This window comes from Triturus cristatus, chromosome 8 (assembly GCF_964204655.1).
Source record: "Triturus cristatus chromosome 8, aTriCri1.1, whole genome shotgun sequence".
Taxonomy (NCBI): Eukaryota; Metazoa; Chordata; class Amphibia; order Caudata; family Salamandridae; genus Triturus; species Triturus cristatus.
This window is the reverse complement of record NC_140591.1, coordinates 47,189,980-47,215,287: the sequence shown is the minus strand read 5'-3', so window position 1 is coordinate 47,215,287 and position 25,308 is coordinate 47,189,980. Positions and strand designations below refer to the sequence as shown.

The 25,308-nt window shown below is 44.5% G+C and overlaps 1 protein-coding gene across 4 annotated transcripts in view; it reads right to left on the bottom strand.

Moving 5' to 3' along the window:
* The window catches only part of LOC146799989 (uncharacterized), a 59,588-nt gene that overhangs the window by 23,661 nt on the left and 10,619 nt on the right, over nucleotides 1–25,308 (bottom strand). The window contains exons 2-6 of one of the 4 annotated variants that reach the window (XM_085620917.1): nucleotides 21,262–21,462; nucleotides 19,465–19,591; nucleotides 19,240–19,323; nucleotides 18,125–18,235; nucleotides 11,654–11,728 (exon numbers count right to left, since the gene is read on the bottom strand). In XM_085620917.1, coding sequence (XP_085477043.1) covers nucleotides 11,654–11,728; nucleotides 18,125–18,235; nucleotides 19,240–19,323; nucleotides 19,465–19,591; nucleotides 21,262–21,462 — 598 coding nt within the window. The remainder of the gene's footprint in view (nucleotides 1–11,653; nucleotides 11,729–18,124; nucleotides 18,236–19,239; nucleotides 19,324–19,464; nucleotides 19,592–21,261; nucleotides 21,463–25,308) is intronic. The other 3 variants (XM_085620918.1, XM_085620919.1, XM_085620920.1) reach the window with 3 other exon arrangements.

The window sequence follows — 25,308 nt, the reverse complement described above, 5'->3', positions numbered from 1 at the left end:
AGCTGTACGCATTAAATGGACAGTGATCTTTACACTGGTGAAAATCACCCAGACATATCTGAGGAACTGTAAAGTAGAAGGAAGAAGCAACACAATCAGAAACTACAAGAACCATTGCAAAATTGGGACTAAGGGGAGGCCTTGCTAACATTATAGGGTCAGAGTGAAGCTGCTGTGAATGGAGAACCTTCCAGTCCTTGGGACGCAGTAGTAAAGAAGTTCAGATGTTAATACCTCCTGCATTGCAAGGCAGTGCAGTCCCCATGTCCATACATAGAACTGGAGGTACTGAAAAAAGGAATAAACATTGGGTTGCTGGCAAACAAAGTAAACTTGAAAACAAGTAAGAATGTGTAAGGGGTTGGCCCCACCATTGCTGCTAACTCTCAGACAGCACTGCACGTATCTCACCTCTTGCAGCATTGGGAATAGCTTTGAGAAGGAGTAATGTTGCTGCTAGACAAAAACAAGACTTTGCCTAGCAAAGAAGGAAGGCATGGAAGGTAAGCGTCAGAGATGAAGAAGTAGCTGTTTTGAAAAGAGCCTTGACTTGAAATGTCCACATTGTGCTGAAGTCTATGTGGCACAGTTGCAAGAGTACCCCCACAGAATAAATGCACCAAACGTGTGCAGCAGACTGACAGGTGAAAAACTACTTTGTGGTGTTTCTGCCCTGCTCATGAATCTGCCACTGGGCATCAGCATTTCTTCAAGCAAAGAGTAACGCATTGCTGGTAAGCAGTGAATACACCTTGGCTTGGAGGGCAGTCAAGAGCTTTGCTGAGGACACATCTGAGCACCACTGAGGGGCTCAATGTACATTTTGGAATTGACAGAAGATGCTTTAAGTACAGTTTTAATCTTACAAAGATGTTGGGGCACATGGTACTGTCAATTTTTTTAATCATACTACATGTGCAAGCCGGATCCAGCTGAGCATGTAGTCAGCGATTCTGCAGGGCCTGTAAGTTCTAGCCAGCATCCATCAAAGCAATTTGTTCATAATGTAACAACTTTATGATTCATTTACCTTGTTAATATATAAGGATAATTCCTAAAACGGGTAAGCCAACTAACACCTTTCACGAAATGTCACATCTGCGAAGACACTGCTAAGGTTTCCACCTCAAGCAATACTGAAGCTGATTGAGGGGGCCTGCTTGACTTACACTGTTCCCTTGTTCTATGTCATGTCTGTTGTGTTACTGAGCAAACCAAGGACTTCTATATTGTAGAGGTTTACAACAGGGCCTTCTATCAGCAGAGTTCATTGTTGCATTGATTGCAAATCAAATGCCAGCCAGTCTCCATTTGGATCACAGTAGTTCCAAGTTTGGTGAAAATCACATTGAGTCTCACCTCACCAGCACCTTCCCAGAATCTACTTAAATTCTGCACTTTATTTAATTCACATTTGATTTAGCATCAATGGAGTACAAACTTTGAAATCATTTTACACAGTCACCTTTTCTCTGGTTCATAATAAATAACAAGCATATCTTGGTTTGACCTCACAATAATTTTCAAAGGAAGAGGGCTAATGGACAACTTACTTACCTTCGGTAATGCCTTCTCTGGTAGAGACATGATCTAGCCATAGATTCCTTACCTTTGAATTTCCCACGTGTCAGACTGGATCTGGAAGATTTTTCTCTGAGCAATACGCTTGCGTGCCGGTAGGTGGCGTTGGTCAGCTCTGCAGGACATCATCGGCGTCGTCTCCGCAGTTGTGACATCCACGTCACCTAAATAGGAGCCACTTCGGTGAGCTGACGTCAGTTACTTTTTACAACATTCCACGCCAGGAGCACAAAGCCATGAAGTGCAGTGGCACTGGTATAATTCTGAACAACTAGGGCCCTGAACAGGAACAGCCCTGGTCCTAAGAACCTTTCCGCAGTGCTAGGAGGAAGGGAGAGTCAGTAAGGAATCTGCAGCTAGATCATGTGTCTGCTAAAGAAGGCGTTACTGAAGGTAAGTAAATTGTCCATCTGATAGAGCAGAGGTCTTCAAACTATTGTAGGTTGAGCCTCCCAGCTGAATTTTTTTTAGATGTTGGGCCCCCCCACCACCTGACAGATATTTCTGGAATCTCGTACACTACATAATCGACCACCACACGCATATCACGGGCCATATCCGGCATATAATGTTCTACACAATAAGAGTGTTTAGTAAATTGCAGGTTTGTGAAATGACAGAGGATTATTACACAGCTCAAAACACAATTTTCCAAGATAAAATGTGCGCAAATTGTTTTTACTAGGATGCTTTGTTTTAAACATGACATAGATTAATAATAACACCACCAACATAAAGGTAACGGGTGTGCCTGTTTTTCACAACAGAGACGGTCAATCTGTGGATGGATTTTTGCTACTGCCATCCTCAGGTTGTTCTCCACATCCAGTCTTGAACAGTATTTAGGGCCAGATGTACGATGTGATTTTGCATGCGCAAACGGGTTTGCAAACCCGTTTGCGCATGCAAAATCACTGCTGGCATGTACAATTCCTAAATAGCGAGTCGCAATTTATTTGCAGCTCGCTTTTTAGGAAATGCGAGTCGCAATTAGGAAGGGGCGTTCCCTTCCTAATTGCGTCAGCAATTCAATGTACAAATGTTTGGTGACCGCAATTGCTGTCGCAAAACACTCGCAAATTACCACCCTCTTCAAGAGGGTGGTAAAGGGGTTGCAAAAGGGAAGGGGTCTCCAGGGGACCCCTTCCCCTTTGCAAACGCAGTGGAAAATATTTTTTAAGGGCCGGAAGTGGTCCCAGGGACCACTGCGTGCCCTTAAAAAATGAAACGAAAATGTTTCATATTTTTTCTTTTTTAAATGCATCCCATTTTCCTTTAAGGAAACCGGGCTGCATTGGAAAAAAAAAACGGCTTTATTTTAAAGCAGTCCCAGACATGGTGATCTGCTGAGCACAGCAGGCCACCATACCTGGGAGGGCCTGCCATTCCCAGTGGGGTCGCAAATTGCGAGAGGCTCATTAATATTCATGAACCTCTCTTTTTGCGACCCCATTGGGAATCGCAAAACAGTGTATTAACACTGTTGTACATGCATAATAGCGCTTCGCAAATTGCGAGTCGCAAAAGACTCGAAATTTGCGAAGCGCTATTTTGCGCATCGTACATCTGGTCCTTAGTCTTTAATACTGCAAGTGCTGAGAACCCAATCTCAAAGAAATAGGATGAGCTGAAAGGCAAGAGAGTTTTGATAGCAGTTTCTCTCAAAGCTGAATATTCTGCAGACATTTTCAGACAAAACAGGGACTGTAAGGGAGAAAGTGTTATCAGAATTTTCGAGCACTCCCTAGCTCAGAGTTGGTACACGAGAAACAATTCTTCTCTAGAAATCATTTACAAACGTTTTAGGCAGCATTATAATGAGGTAATTGCCCACCAACCAGTTATGGATCCGAAGACAAAGGTGAAAGTCCACAGAGAGGGTGCTGAACGAACACCTAATTGAGAATTTCTTGGTGGTACAATAAGTTGCTTGCCTGAAGCAGTGGGGGTTTAGGACACGTTGGACTTATGTTTAAAAAAACATAAAACTGATAATAAATGAATGATGTTGCCTATTTTACTTCAGAGCAATGTTGCCTGACAGACTTTGAGGTGGCAGGGACTTAGAAATGGGATTTCTGGTTGGCTGCGGCTTGCGCCAAAGCCAGGCAGAAACCACCACTCTAGTCAGGGCAAGGGAGTTACACGCTGAAGATAACTCCTGCTCACCCCCTTGGTAGCTTAACACGAGCAGTCAGGCTTACCTCAGAGGCAATGTGTAAAGCGTTTGCGCAACACACACAGCAGCAACACACTAGGCCCACTACAAAAGAAGCTTCACACAAGATTATATAAAAAATAGCCTTTGTATTATCATAAACACATTAGAAACCTAATCACACATTTACACTGTCAACTGGCACGGGCAATATTCACAGGGGATTATATATGGGACCAGGCCAATCGGGCCATGGTCAGAAGCATCAGAACAGATAAGTAAATGCAAAGCACAAACTGTAACTACTGGTACCATAATGACCTAAGCATTATGACATTAGCATTAGACCCCATCCTGAAATATCATAACAAGACATAAGGCAATAAATCACATTAGGCCAAAACCTCATTAGCATAAACACATTAGGTCTGAGCTCCACTCGAGACAATAAGCATCTCCGAGCGATAGCTGCCTTGGAATCTCCAGCACGCAAAACTGCTGACAGTGTGCGTTCTCGGCGGAGGCTAACAGATCTAACCAAGACTCTCCCCACTGCTGAAAGAGACCGTGCGCCACTTCCAGATGGAGACACCATTCGAGATCCACTAGGCATCAATGGCTGAGTTTGTCCGCCCTGGCGTTCAGAGAACCTGACAGGTGTTTAACCACCAGGGATAGGCCCTGCTGTTCCAGCCATGTCCAGAGACGCAGGGCCTCTTGACAAAGGGTCCACAGTCCCACCCCGCCCCGTTTGTTGCAGGACCACATGGCGGTAGTGTTGTCCATGAACACTTGAACCAGCTTAACCTTTATTGAAGTAAGAAAGGCTTTCAATGCCAAACTAATTGCTTGGAGCTCCAGCAATTTAATGTGGAGTCCAGATTCCGCAGTAGACCCGAGTCCTCTGATCTCTACCTCTCCCAGATAGCTGCCCCATCTCAGGAGTGACACATCTGTCACTACTGTATGATCTAGTTGGGGAAGGGAGAGGGGTCTGCCTGTAACCCAATCGTGGTTGGTCAGCCACCACTGCAGGTACTGTGCAGTTCCCTCCAAGATCTGAACCATGTTGGAGATATTCCCCTGATGCTGCGCCCCCTCGAACTTCAGGTTTCACTGCAGAGCCCGCTAAAGCCATCTGGCATGAGTCACAAGCAGGATGCAGAAGGACATGAAGACCAGCAGCCTCAGAGTCATTCTCACTGAAATCACGGATCGAGGCTGAAACTTTGGTATCACAGCCAGAATATCCTGGACTCGCCGTTCGGGAGGATAAGCCTAAAACGGCAATGTCTCCAGAACAGCTCTGATGAAAGGGAGCAGCTGAGAGGGAGTCAGGTGTGACTTCAGCACGCTGAAAGTGAACCCCAGCGAAATTAGGAGTTCTGCTGTAGTCTGGAGGTGGGAGATGACAGCCTGGGGAGAACTCGCCTTCAACAGGCAGTCGTCGAGATAGGGGAAGACTGGCATCCCTGATCTGCCCTGATGGGCTGCGACTATGGCCATCACCTTGGTGAACAACTGAGGGGTGCTGGTAGGCCAATGGGGTGCACAGTGAACTGGAAGTGCTTGTTGCATACTGTAAACAGTAGATTGCGCCAGTGGCCAGGCAGGACGAGAATGTGAAAATAAGCGTCCTACGAGTCCAATGCTACCATACAGTCTCAGGGGTCTAGGACAGACAAGACCTGAGCCAGAGTCAGCATCTTGAACTTTTCCTTTTTGAGGAAGTAGTTGGGGGCTCGGAGTTACAGTATAGGACAAAGGCCCTTGTCCTTTTTCGGGACCTGAAAGTAGCTGGAATAATAACCACAGCCTACTTCTGGCGACGGAAGCCTCTCAATGGCTACCTTGGCCAAGAGAGTCATGACTTCCTCTTGAAGCAAAGTCAGGAGATCCTCCATCAGCCGGTCGTAAGTTGAAGGCATAAAGGGAGGGAAGAGTCTTAAAGGGGAGGGAGTAGCCCCTACGGACTATCTGAAGAACCCACCTGTCTGACGTGATGTTTTTCCAGTGGCGGAGGTGATGGTCAATCCTGCCACCATGTAACTGATCATTATCTTGAAGGGGCCGGACTAGGAGTGTTTAGAGGCTGAGGGGGCAGGGGGATGATGGACTGACCTGATCTCCGGCCGCCTGACCCACAGCAGCGCAGAGGTTCCTGAACTTGTGCTGCCTTGTGGCTGGGGTTTGGCTGGCACGGCGGAAAGTCCCTTCCATAGCCACGAACGGGGCTAAAAGCAGACGGGGACGTGTGGCCACTGAGAAGCCCAAGGACTTGGCCTTAGCCTGCGAGTTCTTAAAGCACTCTAGGGCCATGTCTGCTTCGTGTCCGAAGAGACGGGTGCCATCAAAGGGCATGTCCACGAGGGAAGCCTGGACCACCCCAGAAAAGCCAGAAGTTTAGCCAGACATCGCTCTACCCAGAGAGTAGGTCGTGTCAAGCCCACAACGAATGGCGAACTTTGCTGCATCTCTCCTGTCTGTTATCCCTGTTGAGAGAATGGGCCTCCTTCGGAACCTGTGGCAGCACTTGTACAACTTTTCCCACAGGGAGTGGGAATAACGGCCCAATAGGCATGCGATGTTCATCGACAGCAATGCAAGGCTGGCAGAAGAAAAGATTTTTTTACCTCAACTATCCAGCATCTTGGATTCCCTGTCCGTGGGTGTAGAAAGGAACGCACCCTATGAGGTAGAGGCTTGGACCACCAAGCTCTATGGGGTAGGGTGGTTGGTGAGGAAATCTGGGTCGGCCAGTGCAGGGCGATGGCGACGGGCGATTGTCCTATTCACAAGAGCCCCTCTGCTGAGCTTGGTCCAGGTTCCCAGAAGGACTTCAGTCAAAGTCTCATTGAATGAGAGGAGGGGTTCTGAGGAGGAGGCACCAGGCTACAAGACCTCCATCAAGATGGTCGTCTTGACTTCCACCGAAGGGAGCTTAACAGCGGCGGTGCCTCCATGAGTGGAGGGGCATCACCCCTCCACTGGAGAACAGGAAACATGAAAAATAAAAGAGAAATGAAACATAATTAATACCATTTTATTTTTCGTCCTGGCAGCAATCGAGTCTGAGGGCGGCTGAGCCGCAGGGAGGAACCGTGTGCCCGACAGGTTTAAAGTGCACATGTCACTTTGGCCAGCTGTGTTGCGACGGCATGCCTGACATGCGCACTTTAAACACTCCATCACAAGCTGTCTCAGACAGCTGGGTGGAGAGAGGGCACAGAACCCCAGTGCTTTAAGAAGCGTCGTACCAGCGTGCTCCAAAGACTTTGAGTGGGAGGACGAAGGCTTAGGGCTCCCAGAGCGGTGCTTGGACCTTCCTTTCGACTGGGACCATGAACAAGACATTTGGGGCGAACACCACAGTGCCAAGCTCTGGGCCGCAAGTAGCTTATGGGACGCTCCCTGAAAGCTTTCGGAGCCATGGCCAAGCAGTCGGAACACGACTTCGAATTGTGGGCGCGCTCCAGGCACCAAAGGCACACCATGTGTGGATCTGTTACCGACATGGCACGGTGACAGGCGCCACACTTCTTGAATCTGGAAGCTTTCTTGACATTCTAGACACCAAAAAAGTGAATTAAAAAAGTAAACAAAAGCATGTCAAAAAGTGACAGAGGGTAGCTCACTTCATGGATTTGCGCTAACTGGCACGGAAAGAAAAGAACTGACATCAGCGTGCCCAGGTGGCACCTATATAGGTGACGCGGATGTCACAAAGGCGGAGCCAATGATGTCATGCAGAGCTGACCGATGCCACCTACCGGAGCGCAACGGTTTTGCACAAAGAAAAATCTTCCAGATCCAGTCTGACGCCTGGAAAATTCAAAGGTAAGGAACCTGTGGCTAGATGTCTATCAGATATCTGTGTATTCCAGTTCTTGGTTGATCTGGCTAATTGTCAGTAGGGAGTGTTTTGAGTTGCTGACTAATTTAGCATTATTCCTTTCTCTCCTAATACCGGACGGCACCATACATTGCGGCCCATGGAAGGGACCGAGGGCACTTATGCTCCTCTCTTACGCAACCGAATCTCTGGTGTTCTTGGCCCCAAAACAGCTGTTCCACTTTACCACACTAACAACAACTGTCCCTGGGGAGCAGAGGCTTCGTGTGGTAGGTCCCTTTGACCTGGTGTTGGCAGTGTCTAAGGGACTACCGAAGATCAAGCATTTATGATAAGATGGAGGAAGAAAGGCTGCAACCAGTGCAGCTTGGTGCCATGTTTTCAAGCCTGCACCTCCTCAACCTTTGGCCCCAAGTGAGCCAGATAAGCACTGGAGAACGGTTGTCGAGGAGCGCATTTGAATTGAGCCAGCATGTTTAGAGATTTGTATGATCTATCAGTGTTACTGGACATTAGTTTTAAGCCCTGAGATCTGTTTTGAGAGCTGTACTGAAAACTTAACGTTAGTTGGTTGTTTATAGCCTCAATTTGTTCTGCCATTCAAATTTTTTAACTTTGCCAAAAAGTTTCAAAACACCTTAACACACTGTGACACTAACATATTGCCACTTTCTCCTTAATACTTTTTAGGCTCAACATTCCAGCACTCTTGCAAACTGGTAGTTCCATAGACTTGGAAATTAATGAACAGGTGTGGCTGTAGGATAAAATAAGGCTGCAAATAACTAAGATTTTGCAGTCCTCTACCACAAGCAGTAACTAATGGCTGTCAATTCGCCAGCCAAGTCTACTGGCTTATCTGATCTTTTGCCCTCTGTTTGCATGCAGAGCATTTCTGCCATAAGAAAACCTTGTAAACATTCACATACTCGAAATCGACCACAAAGGGCACAAATATGGCACTGAAAATGGATTAAGGCAGTTTTTGTTTGATCCATTTAACATTAATGCTACTTCCCTTATCACTACGAACATAACCGCTACCTGCAGCACTGCCACTGCTACTGTAGCCACCGTGCCGGTTTCAATTCAAGCCATAGCCTACAGAAGCTGCGAGTGTAAAGAGGCTAGCTTAGTCCGATTAGATAAAACCACAATGGTGGCCTTATTTGATCCAAGCATCAAAGCCTCTAGATCACTAACTCTGAGCTTGATGCCTCTTCAATTGGTGTCTCTACTGCTTTACTGAATGCCCCACAGGTGCTATAAACATCCATACATGACAGCAGATCTGCGAGTGTGAGGAAAGTTGAATCTGTGAAGACGCAAACAAAATTCATGGCATAGCCCTGACTTCCTTGACCAACAGGACCCTTGACGTATTACAGGGTACGGAAGACCTTAAAGGACAACCAGAAGTAGACCTAGGCATCCTTGAAGCACTGGAGGCATGGGAAATGCCCTCATTAATTGTAACAGAGGAAGGAGATGGAGACCCATCGCCTTACTGTAGAGTTAACAAGGCAACTCAATCGATCGTAGACCTGTTACCTGTTCTTAGTGTTCTCAGTACTTTGCATGTCATCTCAAAGACATTGGATACGATTTACTTGACTCTATTGAAACAGGCACAGAAGGAAGATCCGCAGGTCAAGCTGCGGAAGGGGACAGAGAACATACTGGAAAATCAATAAGCCACCTTCGATCTAGGTCCCAAGTCTGAGTCCATTCTTTCCAACTTGTCAATGTCAAAGTCGGATAGCAGAATGAAGAGATTAGACTTGTACAACTGAGACTATGTGGGTGGCTGACCAACAAAAAATAGGGGGTCAAGAACCTGCCCCTGAAATCCGCTACCAGTTACCCCAGACAAAACTCCTCCGAAAATGAGCTTTGCTAGCAAGATAAATGTAATTGTAAATGTCCAGTATTTGTAAAGTGCGAACAATTACCAGAGGCTGTCAAGGCGCTGGGGGCTGTCGGGAAGATTAAGCGAACTATTGCCCAGAGTCACAAGGTGCTGAGCAGATCTGCCACCGGCGCCGAGGATCGAACCGTAAGCCCCCGTGTTCGGAGTCAGTAGCCCTGGCCGCTGCCCCACATCTCTTCCCAAAGATAAGGATACTGAATTAGAAAATATGCCGAAAGGTGGCAGTGAAGCTAGATCAGGATCTGCGGAAGCAACCAAGGCATCAGAAGCACCCACAATGAGCAAAAAGGAATAACACGAGGGAAGGCCAGCTTGCCAATTTCCCTAATGGCCAATTACGTGTGGGTGGAAAACTGTTTGTCGAAGAATCCACATAGAAGATGCTACGGTACTTCGAGAGGAAGAATACCATCTTCCATTAGCTAGTCTGTAAGTGCGCAAGTATGTTTTTTCTATCTTTCAGCTGACGAGCTTGAAGCAAGCTGGTAATATTGTAGCAAATAATCATCATGTTTGCACGAATCAGCAGCAGGGTAAGGTTTGATTCACAACGAACGCATCGCCAAGGCATGGATCCTAACAGTACAGAGATCAAAGTTCTGCGAACATGAATAGTGGATGCTTCACAAAACCCTGTAATTACCCAGGGAAGGGGCAGGACAAAGTGCCAACCCTTGTTGGGAGACTGGTTTAAGCCACCACTGAAGCGCTTTGAGATATTTGAACTAGGACTATTAGTAAAATGCTTTGTGATGGCGGATTCAAATGTTGTAATTGAAAGTGAAGCAAAGATAAAAGGTGTGAACAAGCTCATGAATAATTCTACTGTAGAGACAAATTATTGTTTAATTTTCTTTTCTGCAGTCTGAAAGAAACACCTTTTCCAGGAATGTGTCAAATAGGGCTCCCATAACAAGAGAGTCTGTAATGGCACTGGTTTGGGCCTCTCTGCAATTATCAAAACACTGTGTTCCTGAAGAATTCTGCAAAATTCTGCAAACAGATTTTCTGAACCCTTGAAGAAAGAAGAAGAGACAATCAGGCAATCAACCAGATATGAGACGGCTCATATCATTCTGAATGAATTCTTCCCACCACTGTATCTAATAGGTTTGTATCTCTGGGCGGATGTCAAGGCAAAAGGGTACCATGAAATTGATAAGTCCCTTCCTTTTCCCTCAACTGGCACAGTGAAGATTGCTGCTTTTTACAGCAATTTCTGAGTCCCTTCTAGAAGTGCCCTTTGGTAGACAGGATCGTGAGGCAACAGGGTCGGACAATTAATTCTCCAGGCAGCATGGAGAAATTTACCAGATAACCTTTATAGACACCTATCGGATATTTGTCTGAAGTGTTCAGTGTTACTTTCAGAATAAAGGGGAGACAGAGGCCCAGAAAGGCTCACCCGCCTACCGATAAGTACCAAAAAAACAAAAGAGCCAATCAGTTTTTTACGAGCTAACCCTTCACAAGGTTAAGAAAACACTAGGTTTTCTTATATAACTCTCAACCACCAAGGTTGCCTCTTGGTGGCATGCTTCATCACAGGGTCCATCCCGTTCCGCTGCAAAAGAGGTGGGGGTATTTTATGTGGAAAGAAAACATTAAAAATACCTGCCGAGTAGGTAAATCCACAATGATATGAGGCACAAATCCGGACTGTCGATCTGTACATCTGAACGCATTATTATCCAAGACCTTGACCACTAGAGTAGGCCCTGTGGGTCGTGCAACGTCCTGATCAAACCTAGTTTGCAGGGTTTATAATAAGGCTTGGGCTGATTAAAATTCTTAAAAATGGTTGGTGATAACATAATCATAAGCATTAGAGAGACATTTTAAATATCGCCACCTTACCTGTGCCACCAGACAGGAAATAACACAGCAAAAAACAAAAACAGCAAGTGTGACTTATGGCTCCTCCCCTAGAGCAGGGAGTGGGAAGGAGGCATGTTTGCAGTTTTTTGTAATCTTCTAGGCTAGGTGAACTATGTCTGAGTTGAAAATAGTTTCTCATTCACTAAGGAGTGGGGTGAGGAAGACAGATGAGTAGAGAATGCTGCTTAGCTTTGAGAACAGAAAGACTGTCCTACCACAGCGAGGTACTAAACTTGGAGCATGTAAGCTTTACCTGAGCTGGGACTGGCGGAGCTTTCTATTCCTTGAAAGAGATCATCCTCCATCAAGCAAGGATCAGGCTCTTGTCCTACAGGAGGAGATGACAATTAAGCATAATTAGGCCGGACAACAAAAGACTTCTGAATCACATGATGCTGAAGAAATTAGCAAAGTAATAGTTACTGGTTTTATCGTATAAAAACGCCTATAAAATAGGACTTCTATAAGGACAGTAATATGGACTTTTGTAAATCAGGGTTAGCTTTCTGAAGGTGGTTTAACGTAACTAGAGCGTCGCAAATAGGGGTTTTCTGCCCTGGTTAAAAATAGAGATAATTAAAGTACAACAACATTCTACAATGGTATTAAGTACATATTCCCAATGTGTTTCTTCAAAACATTAATTTATATTTAGGACTTGGAACAGCAGCATCACCCCTACACTGCATTATTATTGACTGCTAAGTGAATACAATTGCCTACAAAGGGTCCATGGTCCCAAGGCATCAACCATCAAAGGCAGCAGTATGGGTAACACGAAGGTCAGGGATTCCCAGAGTGTAAGTCATCTAGAAATCCAATGAACAGCCTTACCCACTGGGCACACCCACCCCACCTGACTCAGTCCAATTTCGCTCTGCCAGGTGCCCCATACTGTCAAACATTTACACGACCATCTATTTCTCTCATAAGATGGTCATTACTATAAAATAGGTAGCAGCAGATTCATGAAGCAGGTAATGACAAAGAGTGATTTTATTTCTGGATAAAGGATTATGTGAGAATGTCAGCACTATGGATTTAATAACACTTTAGTAACAAATAATGTAGTTTAATTCCATACACATGAAATATGTGTTTTTTTGCCATAAGATCCAAAAAAACAGAGTTGCACCGCCCTACGGCTCACGGTCTACTGGACAGAACCAACATTCTTGTCAAGTGCTCCTGGTGAGTTCACTGACGTGGGGGATCACCCACGGTGATATGCTGAGAGTATCAGTGACTAGGCAATGACCATCATATACATGTAGGGCTGCATACAGGGTATTATGCTGTTCCCAAAACTGATGGGTAGAAAGGGTGGAGAAGCAACAGATTACAGGAAGGTGTTGGGAAAGGTTACAGTCAGACAGAAGATCCTCGGATATCACTACGGAAGAAAGAATCAAAGTAGAAGGGTTTAAAGTTAGCAGACATGTGGGAGAAATGTGTCCTCTGTGAACATGTCATCAAAGCCTCTACTCTATAGAGATCTGTGGTGTGCATGCATTGTGGATGGTTATGGCACTGACTCGCATCAAGGTAATGTATAATCTGCCACAAAAGTGAAAGGTCAGGCAAAAAACATCTGGTGAAGGTTGGATCTGCGGATAAATCAGATGATATAGTGCGGTTCCCTCCTCTGCAGAGTATCCATTTTCTGAATACACTTACTACGATTAGCTCTGTGAAACCTCTTATTCATGTATCGGTCTAGTCTGCCTGTTGTGTAAGGTAAAACGACTGGGTCATATCCTTATAACATGTGCTAAAGGGATCCATAAATCTCACTGTAATCAGCTGTGGCAAAGGTAGAAAATAGGCTTGGGATGGCATCCTTTATTACACACCTGGTACCTCCCGCTTTTAAGAAAAAGACTACTACAAGGCTCAGCGCTGTGTGCCAACAATAATCCTCAAATCATCCTAAATTCACAAAAACTGTACTGAAACTCCAGCATGGGACCCAGTCAGCTCATATAGGGATGCAGGAGTCTGTTACTGTGCAGGGCGGCTGAGGATTTTTGACAAAATATTTCTCTATTGAGCTTGAAGCAGGACACTCGGTGGGGATAATTTACAGTCCGGGACTCGTACATCAGCACTGTTTTGCTTTGTGTTTTTAAATGTATATTTACATTCTACAATAATAAAGTGGAGTTAAAAAAGGAAACCTCATAGGAGGAGACCACATCTTCACTCCAGTCATCTCCCCACTTACCATATACATTAACATGCAGTGATGGACACGGCGCAGTCAGTTCAGTTATCAAGTCTAGGTAGTGTTGGCTCAATCCCATCAATGCAGGTTTGCATCCTAGTTTCCTGCACCAGGAAATGCACCAACCGTTGTGAAGATGCAGCCCACTCTTTCAGGCATTCACAATCATGACCATCAGGTTAGAGACGTCTACCACCTTCTCAGTGACATCAGTGATTACCTGGATCCTGGACACCAACACTAGATCAACGCAGGTCAGCCACAGACCAAAAATGGATCTGGTAACGTAGCGAGGCCAGCAGCCACGTTCTTCCAGATTCAGCTTTGTTCTTTTGGCCACGGACCAATATACCCGGTTTAAAGTATGAAAGTAGCCCCTCTGTAAATAAGCAGGCTGTACCCTGGGAAGTAACAAACTCACTGATAATTGCCTGATAATCCGCAGCGCTGTATCCTGCAGCCCAATCCGGCCATGTCTTCGAAGGCGAATCCATGGCATCCAGGTCCTTGAGGACCCAATACAGTTTGTGGAGGGAGCAACTATGCACCATTCCCCAGACATTTGATGAAGCAATGCCTTACCTTCATTCCTGCCACAAACATATGGTGGCTCCAAGTTCACGCAACAACTCACTCACAATCAGCTGACCTGGCTCACGCAATAGAAGCCCAAAGCCATCAAAGAGACAGCGGGCGTAAACCTTGGGCATCCCAGAACAGTTTCAAAGAAGAGTAATACTGGCAATCAGCATTCCTGCAAATGTCCTGAACAAGAGACGCTGGAGCCATGAAGCTCATTTGATCACTAGGTTTTTGGGTAATGAGTTTACATAAATACCTAAAGTATGACATTGGTTTAACTGTTTCACGCAGCACATCCGAGCTTCGCAGACATGCCTGCCCCTCAATACAAAGCTCACATATCATAGAAGAGCTGCACAACAATATAACTGCAGCTCAGAGAAAGCCCAGCCGCCTTCTAGTATACACCACCAGTTTTCCCAATGAAAGACTGTTTCCTGACATCACTGGCCATCACAGCTTGTATTTTACTTAGCACTCCAGAAAAAAAGGATGAATGAGAGCAGAGCAAATATAAAAGTGACCTCAGTCAACTCTGCCATATTGATATTTACCCTATTGTAATGTAATGTAATGAGGTGCTTATATAGCGCTCTATCACCCGACGGGTATCACTAAAGGTGAATGGTTTCAATGAGCAAATGGAGCAGCTATATTTAATATGACTTTATGTATATTGGTTCCATCGTCACTCCCAAATATCTAATAAATGATTTCAAAAGGCTGGAGTGGTATGAAACATTTTAAAACATCACCTTCTAATTATTATTGCTCACTTTACATCCTGGAAAGGACTATGCTGGAAACCAAACAGCAGAATTAGTTTGATTGCTGATAATATCACCTAGCTCAGACTCAACTGAGAAAGGGATCACTTTAGACCCAACCAGTCACCCTGGACGAGGGGTCATATATGCAACCTGTCTCGGCCAGGTGGGAAAGGCCAGCGCGGTTAGGTCCCTCATTGAATGTAGGAAGGTTGAAGTCAAGTGGCAGTCACCACACAATTCAGGGTTCCTATTTGGTTTTAGTATATGCATAATTACCACCTCTTCCAACTACTTATTTTCCCATTTCTGAATAAATTAAATAACTTCTGTAAAGAATCCTAAGGTTATAGATTGTAAAGTAATACATATTTCAGCTCGAAGACCATCTGGTCCAGATTTTTCAATTTTTAATGCTCCAATTAACTCTAACACTTTTTGCTGTGAAAGGGCACTTCCAATGCTGCCATACACTCTGGGTCGGCCACTGGGTAAATTAAGGGCTATGAGCCACCGTTAAATATGCGCTTTATCTCGAGAAACACGCTCAGAGTACATCTCATTGAAGAACTCTAAAAACAAGAATTTAATGTTGGACAGTGCCGCCAGCAACTCCCTTGAATGGATTATACATCCTCTCAATAAAAACCCTGTTTTATTAGGTCTTTAATTTTCAGGCTAGTGTTTTACCCATCTTTTGACCCTGGTTTTATTCAGCTATGGCTGTAGCATCCCCCCTGTTTTATACCTAGTCACTAGGTTCTGCTTGCCATCTGGCCAACTGATCCTGTCGTTTATATTCCAAGGTCTTCTGAGTGCCGAGGTGTACATCTACACCTTGGAGTGATGCCCTGAAACCTAGAATTTCAAATTTCAATTGAAAGCCTCAAGGGAGTCCCAAAGTACTGTGACGTTCAATCTCTAAGATAACAAAGTCATCTAACAGGAATTTATGATTTGAAATAATATACACTAATGATACCATATAGCTCAAAACAGATGTCCAGTTACACACACAAATATCAGACAAATGTCACTGTAGACAAATAAAGCCAGACACCACAGCTGAGGATCTGCACTGATAAGCGGAAATCAAATAAAGAATGCTGGCCGTACTTCCCAGAGAAGAATGAAAAGGTTAATGTGTCTTTATTCTTTTTTCTTGAAATATTTCACATTTTAAGGTTATCCACTAGCTTGTAATTGCCAGTCTGATAAAATGTTTTCTAATTAGTATGTGTGTAGTAGAGGTGAGGTCCTTACGGGATTGAGAGCAGCGTTACAGTCACCCATCAATATAATTTGTTTTAATTTGAGTTTTGTAAACAGCAAACGAATTCCCTGAGGCGTCTCAGTGCTAAGAAACAAGGATACATAAATATCACAATTAGGATTTAGCGAAGAGCCAAGTTTTTAAGAGCTTGCGGAAACTACAAAGAGAGGGGGCAGATTTTATTTCTAAAGGAAGCCGATTCCAGTTTTGAGTCGTGCAAACCATAAAACTCCTACCTCCCCAGGAGGAGAGTTTGTAGGGTGGCGCCACCAGATTCCTGGCTGTACAGGACCTAAGAGTTCTATTGGGAATGTACCTTGTAAGTTTTTCTCTTAGAAAGGCTGGTCCTCGCCCCTGAAGCTCTTTATGGGTGATACAAAGAGCTTTAAAGAGACTCCTTCGATGCACAGGGAGCCAGTGTAGCCTCACCAAGGCCAGTGAGGCAGACTGGAACCTCAGGGTTTTCATCAGCATCCTCGCCACTGTAGTCTGTACAATCTGAGGGTTTTTCAAGATAGCTTTAGGTAAATTGACATGTAGTCCATTGCAATAGTCCAACCAGGACATTACAAGGGACAGAACCACTGTTTTCAGCAAGTTTGGGGGAAGAGACTGTGCTATTTTCCTGATCGTACTTAGCATTAAGAAGGATGTAGAAATTACCTTATTTACTTGTTTGTTATAGGTGAGTTTTTCACCTATCAGGATTCCCACGTTTCCCCTTTTTCACCGGAACCAGAAGTGAACTCAATTTGTCTGGCCACCAAGAGGGATTCCAAAAGGAAGTGTGTAGTAGAAGTGAGATCCTTATAGGATTCAGAGCAGCCTTACAGTCACCCATTAGTATCATGTGTATTAGAGGTGAAGTCCTTACCGTATTGAGAGCGGTCTTACAGTCACCAATCAATATCACTGGAGGTCACTGTGCCCCTAATCATTGGTGTGGAGGGTCAGAATCACCACCAGTATTTGGAAAGTAATACATCCCCAAACCTACATGTGCAATGCCACAGACTACTCGCTAGCAAACATCTCACCCGAGTGTCTGAATTAACTGGTGTGAACTGTACCCTCTTCCACCTTCAAAACAAAAGCGACCCCTTTGGTCAAACGCTGGTATGGAGTGGCTATAATCTGTTCAACTAAAAAGGGTTTTAATCTACTAGCTGGGAAGTAAATGTGTCTTCTACAAAACAAAATAAAATAGCTAGCTTCAAAACACCCAATACACTCTTCAAATATTATGTACTAAAATGTAATGGTGCTGCAGTCGCATGCTTTCAACATTCATGATTAAACCCTAAACTTAACACAAAACTGGAATGAAAGCTGGCAAAGACAGCACTACCCAGAGAAACCCAAGGTAAACATGCAAAGATTATCTGCTACTCTGTCAAAGAATCGGTGATAAACACGCCTAATTGCACATTTGACCCTTTTCCTGATTTCTTTTCCCCTGATAAATTTGAGCAGGTTTGATACATTTTCGCAAGTTTGACCTGGTGGAAGCAATCCGGGGAAAACTGTGATAGTGTGATCATTATCACACAACTTGTAATTCCGATACCTGTGCAAACTCCTGTTAGCACAACAATCAGAATTTAGCCCTGAACTTGTAATAAGGTCCTATGCAGGGAACGAAAACTTCTAAAAATACTAGATCATGAAGTGAAGCGAATGGAGCAAACCTCAGTCACATCAAGTGTATTTCATTTGTAGAGAATGCTTGCCTGATGTGTGTGGGTCTGTCCCTGAGAGGATCTGTTCAAGTGCATGCTTGAGTCCACGAGTAAGTAAGCTTCAATGCACGTGTGTGTGATAGCTGCATAAAGAACGCGGCAGGCTTATTGCTGAAAGCCTTCTACTCTTCCTACTTACTTGGGGGATGCTCGTTTCTGTGTCTTCTGTCAGTGTCTCCACCTCCTGAAGAATAAGCACCAGCCTTTTCTTTTGTTCTTAATGAAAAGATAGAGTTTGCAATCACAGGACCTAGTTACAAAAAAGAAGAACATCTTCAAAATCATTTACAGCTTCTTGAGCTATGAGCTAGTAGAGAAAACGTGTAACTGTTGGGTGTGTAAAGAGTGTGAGTAAAGAAATGAAGAGCACGCAGCCTCCACATGCGATGGGAACCACCGGCCCAAGTGTGTTCTGCAGGAGAGAAGTGTAGAGTTAGGGGTTTGTAAACTCATTTTATCATTGATAAATACAATAACAGAACAGATAATAAACCATGTCCATAATTATACAGCTGCTTCGAATCCTCACCTGGTTATGTATGTAATGGTGCAGGGTGGTGGTGGTCTATCCTACAGTAAGATAGAGGCTATGGTTTTGGTGGTGATGGCCATGTTGTTGATTATGTGAGGATTTTAGAGGGAGGAGTATCCTTGTGTGACTGTGGATGATGGAGAGGAGTCACTAGAATCAGAGAGGTGAGCAGTGGGAAGGAGGAATAGAGAAGGAGAGGGTTGAGTAGCTGTTTCTTAGTGTTATGAAGGACAGAGGGTGTAGCGGCTCTGATATTCTGATGACCATGAGATAAATCTGAGACCGCTGTCCACTGGAGATAGTGAGTTACTGAAAAGTGCTCAGAGAACCTTCAGAAGAAAAACACAAAATGCCACAAGGATGTGCTGAGGTCTTGAGTTTTACTGGAATTACCCAGACATATACTTCAGTGTCTCTGCCCTTGAAGGCACCAAATATGGCAATAATGTCAAGAGCAAGTCCCCGAAAAAGGAGCTCTGACCTGGATGAGAGCTCGATATACAGCGTGCGCCCTCCCTCATAGCTAAAAGTGTGGTGCGCATGTGCTACCAGCCGCTTCAATCCTGCACCAGTATTTACATGAGGAAAACTATTTAAATAAATATGTACAAAATTAAATCCGTAACAACTCATCCAGGCAGTGGAAAATTCTTGCCCATTCAAAATTCATCTTCTGAAGAAAACAAAACATATTCTTAACAAACATTGTTCATTCTTCTCACCCGCGGCTGTGCTGCCATTTAGCATTTTGCTTTCAGGTCCAATGCCAACAATCAAAAGGAAGTTCAGTTCAGTTCTTATTAATGCTTACAAATGAAATAAAATATAGAAAATTGAAAATACAATTACTATACAGTGAAGGAAAGTTAAAAAAAACTACTTCAAAACCCTTTCTAGTAATGTAAAGGCTTTGCAAACTTTAGACAGTACATTCAGTGTAACTTTACCCAGTGACATCAGGACTTGGTGAATTTCCTTCATCAGATTTGCATAAAGACCCTCCTGCCATTCGTATAAAAGCTTCTGTTCCTCTTGTGAGAAACAGGCAACGACATGCTGGAAGGTGAGCAGCACCTAAAAGGTGGATTGTAAATAAACATTTATCTCATATTCAGAAACTGAAGAGATTGGCATGACATAGAAAACTATCTGCTCATGTAAAGCAGGGTTGTCTTTACTCCAGCTCTTGGGGTACACAAATCCTACATGAAGATTCTACAGTGATGGTTTCAGATGAGCAATGTTTTGTATCCATCGAAATCAGACAACAGTGCAGGACTGAACGCTATTAGTCTTAACCTAAACGCACACCTATCTAGTTACATTTATATTGGGATGTGAATAAATGACATGTTCACCACAGTGTAATCATATTAAATCAGAAATTCTTACAGTCTAGTGTAATGTAAGGTCAAAGTAACATATTTAAAGAGTCAGGTAACACGCTAAACGATTCACACATTTTAGAAAGCAAATGATTGAACTGTAAGAAAATGCTGCTAAGGGGGGAATGTACATTCAGTCATGAGTCAGGTGAGTATATGTGGATAGCTCAACTTCGCCCTCACCAGACGTCCCATGAATATTCTGTGTTTTAAAAAGCTAGGCTAGGGAGATAGGCTGATGACTGTGTTGTGATATGGTTCTTGCACTTGACTGCATGGTTTGATCCGAGGCAAACTACTTTACCTGTCTTCGCTTTAGTTTCCTTATCCGCTAAAACAATGAGCAATAAAAAGGTCCAGGTATTAACCCATAACAAGAAAATGGGCACTTTCATTGTGTCAAGGTAGTAGAAACAAACTGAAAAATAAATTAGCTCCCTGGATAGAACGTTGGGAGCTGACCAGCCAATCAAACGCTACCTTTGGGGATCTAGCTACCTATATAGGACCACAAAGAGTCATTCTGAGCTGCCAGCTCCCTGTCCTTTGGTGGGCAATGGCTGCCAACCTCTCTCTAGCTCGACAGCAAACTTTGGGGAAAATAGGGAGCAGCAGCGGCCTCCAATCTGAAAGCCGGCGTGAAAATACCAGCCCTGACCTTCTGCGGCGCTCTTTCAACCTCATCCTCTAAAGCAGCTGTTGCAGACATGGCTGTCCGTCCTTCCCCCCTTGCTTTTGCTGTAAGGAAAGTCCAATCAAAGACAAGCAGTACGTAAACAAACTGAAGTAATTTTTCTTTTTAATTTCCTTTGCCTGATATGCGTTCCCTCTCAGCAGAAATAAGGGGAGGAGCCCAAACATCCAGTCTGAAAAGGAGGACAGAAGGAAAATGGAGCTGCTTTTTACCCTATCTTTCTAATGAGAGGCAGCTCCTGCAGCACCATGGGTCCTAGGGAAGAGTGCTAAAAGCCTTAGTCCTAGCAGAGCAACAATAGCGCAGAATTACCCTTCCTTGTTCATGGGCCCATAATTGAGGGGAGGGTAATTAAGAAAAATTACTGCGCACAGGCACGGGCAGTTAGTGCCAATATCGGCAACACACCCAACCCGCAAACACAGCAATACCATAATAAAGAACACACAAGACACATTGGTTGTTGGAGAAAACATAGCTACAGGTTTATTTTGCATATGAAATATGCCAGCATGGTGGGTTAGCTTATGGGCAAGGCAACCCCTATGCGGGCTGCCCACCTGATGAGCCAAATTGCACTGTGGCATAACCAATCGGTGCTAACCACTTTGGGGTATAACCCCTTACATCCTGTGGAGCACTAGTCCACCCATTTACTCACGCACCTTGAGGGGGCGGAGCGTATCCAGGCAAGACCCCGGTTGCTCAGGTTTACAACCGCCTGAAGGACTAACGGGGCGCTGTAGTTCCTCCAGGGTCCTGTCGTAAGGACTTCCTGGGGCTATTTGGCATTTGCACCCGTCTTCTGGTCCTAAAGATGGTACCCCAGTGTACCATTCAGCGTCGGGATCGCCCTGTAACTCCGCCTGCAACACAAAGTAACAAGTTAACAGACTTCCTACCCTAGCCACCCTTCCAGCCGACGCGCTGGATAAGCGGTAGGGAGGGAGACGGCAAGATCCTCTGTGCAAAAAAGGATCGCCAGCTGGGCGGGGGAGGTAGATATACCTGCCGCCCGCCCACTGTCGTGCTGGAAATGACAAAGAGTAGTGCTTAGACATCCGGGAGGTCCAAACACTAGCCCTGTTGTGTTTGTGCCATCATGTGGCACTAGGGAGGCCACACTCCTATGGGGGCCACCTGTGCGGGCAGCCTCAAATGCACAATTAGACAACTGGAATGCTGACTGCTCCGTCAACAGTACAGGGCCTTTCCTGCCTCTTCATATGAGATATGTAGTTGTACAGAGAGATGAGAGAGGCATAAGAACTACTTCTGTGGCTCCCACTGCCTGTCAAGTAGTGAGTGAGGGAGCTAAGGGAGGAGAGAGAGAGGGAACCCACTTTCTTGATGATTCAGTTTCTTACCTGTAAAATGGAGAGATTAGGAACTGCTTTCCTAGATGGGGAGAAAGCATTTGACCTTGTGACTGTTGTAAGTAAAGAAGAGAGTAAACATACCTTCCTATTTCAATAGATCAATTGCCAAGATCTCAGCTCAAATGGTACTCAATGCTACTATGGCAGGAAAATTACATCACCCATCTCCCTTAATGGTCTGCTTTGATGCTTACATTTTAAATTGGTACACCGCACCTACCACACACCCTTCAATTTATTCAAACTCAAGCCGAAAGGGGATTCTCACTGTGCGATGTGTAACATCTCAGAAGCAAATTTTGCTCATATGACATGGTACTGCCTGCTAACCTACACGTTTTGTGGTGAAGAGTTTCAAATGCTATTGGACATGACTGACATGACCCTCACACCTTCCCTGAAAATGGCCCTACTTGGATGTACCATGTCTAGAAAAAAAAGTGTCAGGCAGTTTACCTCAGTAGTCCTCTTACGAGCCAAAATTACGAGTGGCCTGTGTTTGGGGCTGAGACCACACTACAAAAGTTAAGCTAAGGTGAAAAGATAAGACATCCTGCAACAAGCCGCCGGAGATCTATTCTGATACAATCCTGCAAGTATGCCGCCCACGCAATGTTTGGAGTCCCTTGCAAACCTATTTAGTGAGCCATGATGTGCCCCATCCGTGGCGAAGGGCTGGCAATAAAGACAGATTGGGGGGGAGAATGGAGGAGGAACAGGTACGGACTCCTATGCTGTCCTGGGGATCTACAGGAGATACATACTCACAACCTTTGGACCTGTACAATGGGCCAATGCCCATTCATGACATGGACTCTGCAGCTTATTTGATACAGACTATGTAGGGAGAAGCTTTCCAGAATGTGATCCATGTAAGCTACCTAAATGCTCAATATCGTACATGAATGCATTGTACACTCTTGCTTGTTTGACTGTTTATTGAATGTTCATAAATTGGATAATTTAAAAAAAAGTAATATCGCCCATGTAATTTGCACTATTTTTACAGCTATTTAGAATCTCGTTCGACATAAATAATTTTTAGTGATCATAAAAATTTGCCAATCTAAAAGAATAACCTGAAACAACAGTCTGAGATCACTTAATATTGGAAAAGAAGTTTCACCTCTAAAATAACAAGTATATTTTCACCTTTGTTAGAGTTATTATAAACCTAGGCTCCTCTAAATTCCTCCTTTCGTCTAAGGGCAATTAGCAGTGTGTTTATGGAGAGGAGAGAGTAATGGAGACACCAGAGTAACCTTTTCTAGTACCAAAATATAGTGTGAAGGACTCAGAAAAGGAGTTATTTGGTTTGATTGTTGGTTTGGCTGTCCTGCAAAGTGTTATTATAGGCTTGATAATGGTATGACCTAGGCCAGGGTTCTCCAAAGTCGGTCCTGGATGGTTAGATCTATGCCAGATTTTTAAGATACCTATACTTATCTAAATGGGGATATTCAAAAAATCTGGCATGGATCTGGCCCTCCAGGACCGACTTTGGAGAACCTTGATCTAAGCCAGTGGTACTCAAAGAATGGCCCATGGGCCACTTGTGGCCCGCCAGACATTTCCATGCGGCCCCCAAGTGGAAAACAAGCAGGCTCAGAAGCCGTTATTTTGCTTGTGTTCGTTCCTCTGGGGCCGCATTCAAAATGTAAAAAGTTTTCAGAGCATGCTCAGAAAAACAAAACAGTGTCTACCTGCTCACTTGCACACCCTCCTCCCCATTCCTACTCAGCGACGTCACTCGCTTGCAGCCGGCAGTGGAGGAGACATAACAATGGCATGCAGGTTGCTGGCTTTCCTTACCAGTCCAGCACAGACATCGTGTCTTACCTGCCCCCTGCCTTTTCTTTCCACCTACTTTTAGCTTCATGGCGGAGTGCTTTTCCTAGCCCTGCCTCACCACCAGCACTGACGCTCACCTGATCCACCCTGAGCGCCTCTGAAGCTAAGCTGCCTGCAGAAGAGCACTGTATTGAGAAAGTAGAACTCACACACCTAACCAAGAATCTGCAGCCAGAGTTTCTTCTTTTAAAGTAACTCAGCTTGCCAGGAAATGGGATAACAGTGAGGTGGGGGCCAGGGTGTGTTTACTGGTGGGAGCTCCAAGGGGGTAGAAAAGGGGATTTTAAGGAGCCAGGTGCATGATTTCTAACATTATTGATCTACAATTCAAATATTTGTAAAGTTAGTAAGGAAATACTTGTATTTGCTTGCCCCGTTTTCAACTGTACTTTTTGTAGCCACCCAATAGTTTGTTTTTTGGTTGGGCTTTTTTCCAAAGAAGGTTCAGCTTGTTGTAGGGAAAGGGCTCCTCCTGTGCTGTGGGTCTGCAGTAGCATGCAGCATTGAGGTACTGATGTTTGGAAATTTGACCTCATGATCATGGAATGTAGTTTACTTGTGGAAAGCGGCAAATGTATCTGCATTTTTTTAGGCAGACCAATTTCCGATTTGGGAAATAAAGCAACAGAATCCCAACGTTTTTTGATGCTTGGGAAATGGCTGTTTTTTTTCATTTTAATGTAGGAAAGGTTTTCTAAGAAAATGCCTTTTTTATTTCCGTTACTGCGGGTTTTGTTGTGCACTGCGTTGGTGGTATGAGTTTTAACAATTGTTTATTATGACAGTTTGTTTCCTAATCTCGCTGTGCCTGTGTGATAGCCTAGATTTGAGCAGCAGCGTGAACACAGCCTGTGTTGTGCTGCCAGCTAGGAACATTCCTGGCCTGTGGCTCAGTGACAGATTGGAGAAGATCTTGACAGCACTGGGAAGAAATGCAGGATTTCTAGTTCAGCAATGCTGTTTCCTTAACCAGGTGCTTAACTATGGGCAGTGCAACTGGTGCTATGCAATTGTGCGGCTGTGGTCATTTTTGGATAATTATATTTTCCGCATTTGCCACATAATCCATCATTTGCTGCCTAATCTTTAGATTTTATTTTTAAAAGATTCTAGCCCATACGGTTAAAAAATTACTAAAGATGCAGCAACATCTATTACCGCGCAAAGCTTGACCGGTCACCTTTTTTCACCCTGATTGCTAGTGGTTACATTTCAAACATATCCCTTCACATGTTTATTTCAAAATACAGCATTCTCTCAATCTTTTCAACAGTTTATTTGAAATTGTTCTTTGTGAATGCCATGCATGGTTTTACTTCACCAGACCCCCCACCAGGCCATGTCCTGCCCAACTTAGCCCCGCCCCCAATCACATGCCACACCTCCACCCATCTGCACGGCCCAGGTCGCGCCCAGAACTGTGCGTTTCAGCCCCTGAGGGAATGTTTGTGAGTAACCACGATCTAGGCTGTAAGTGAACAT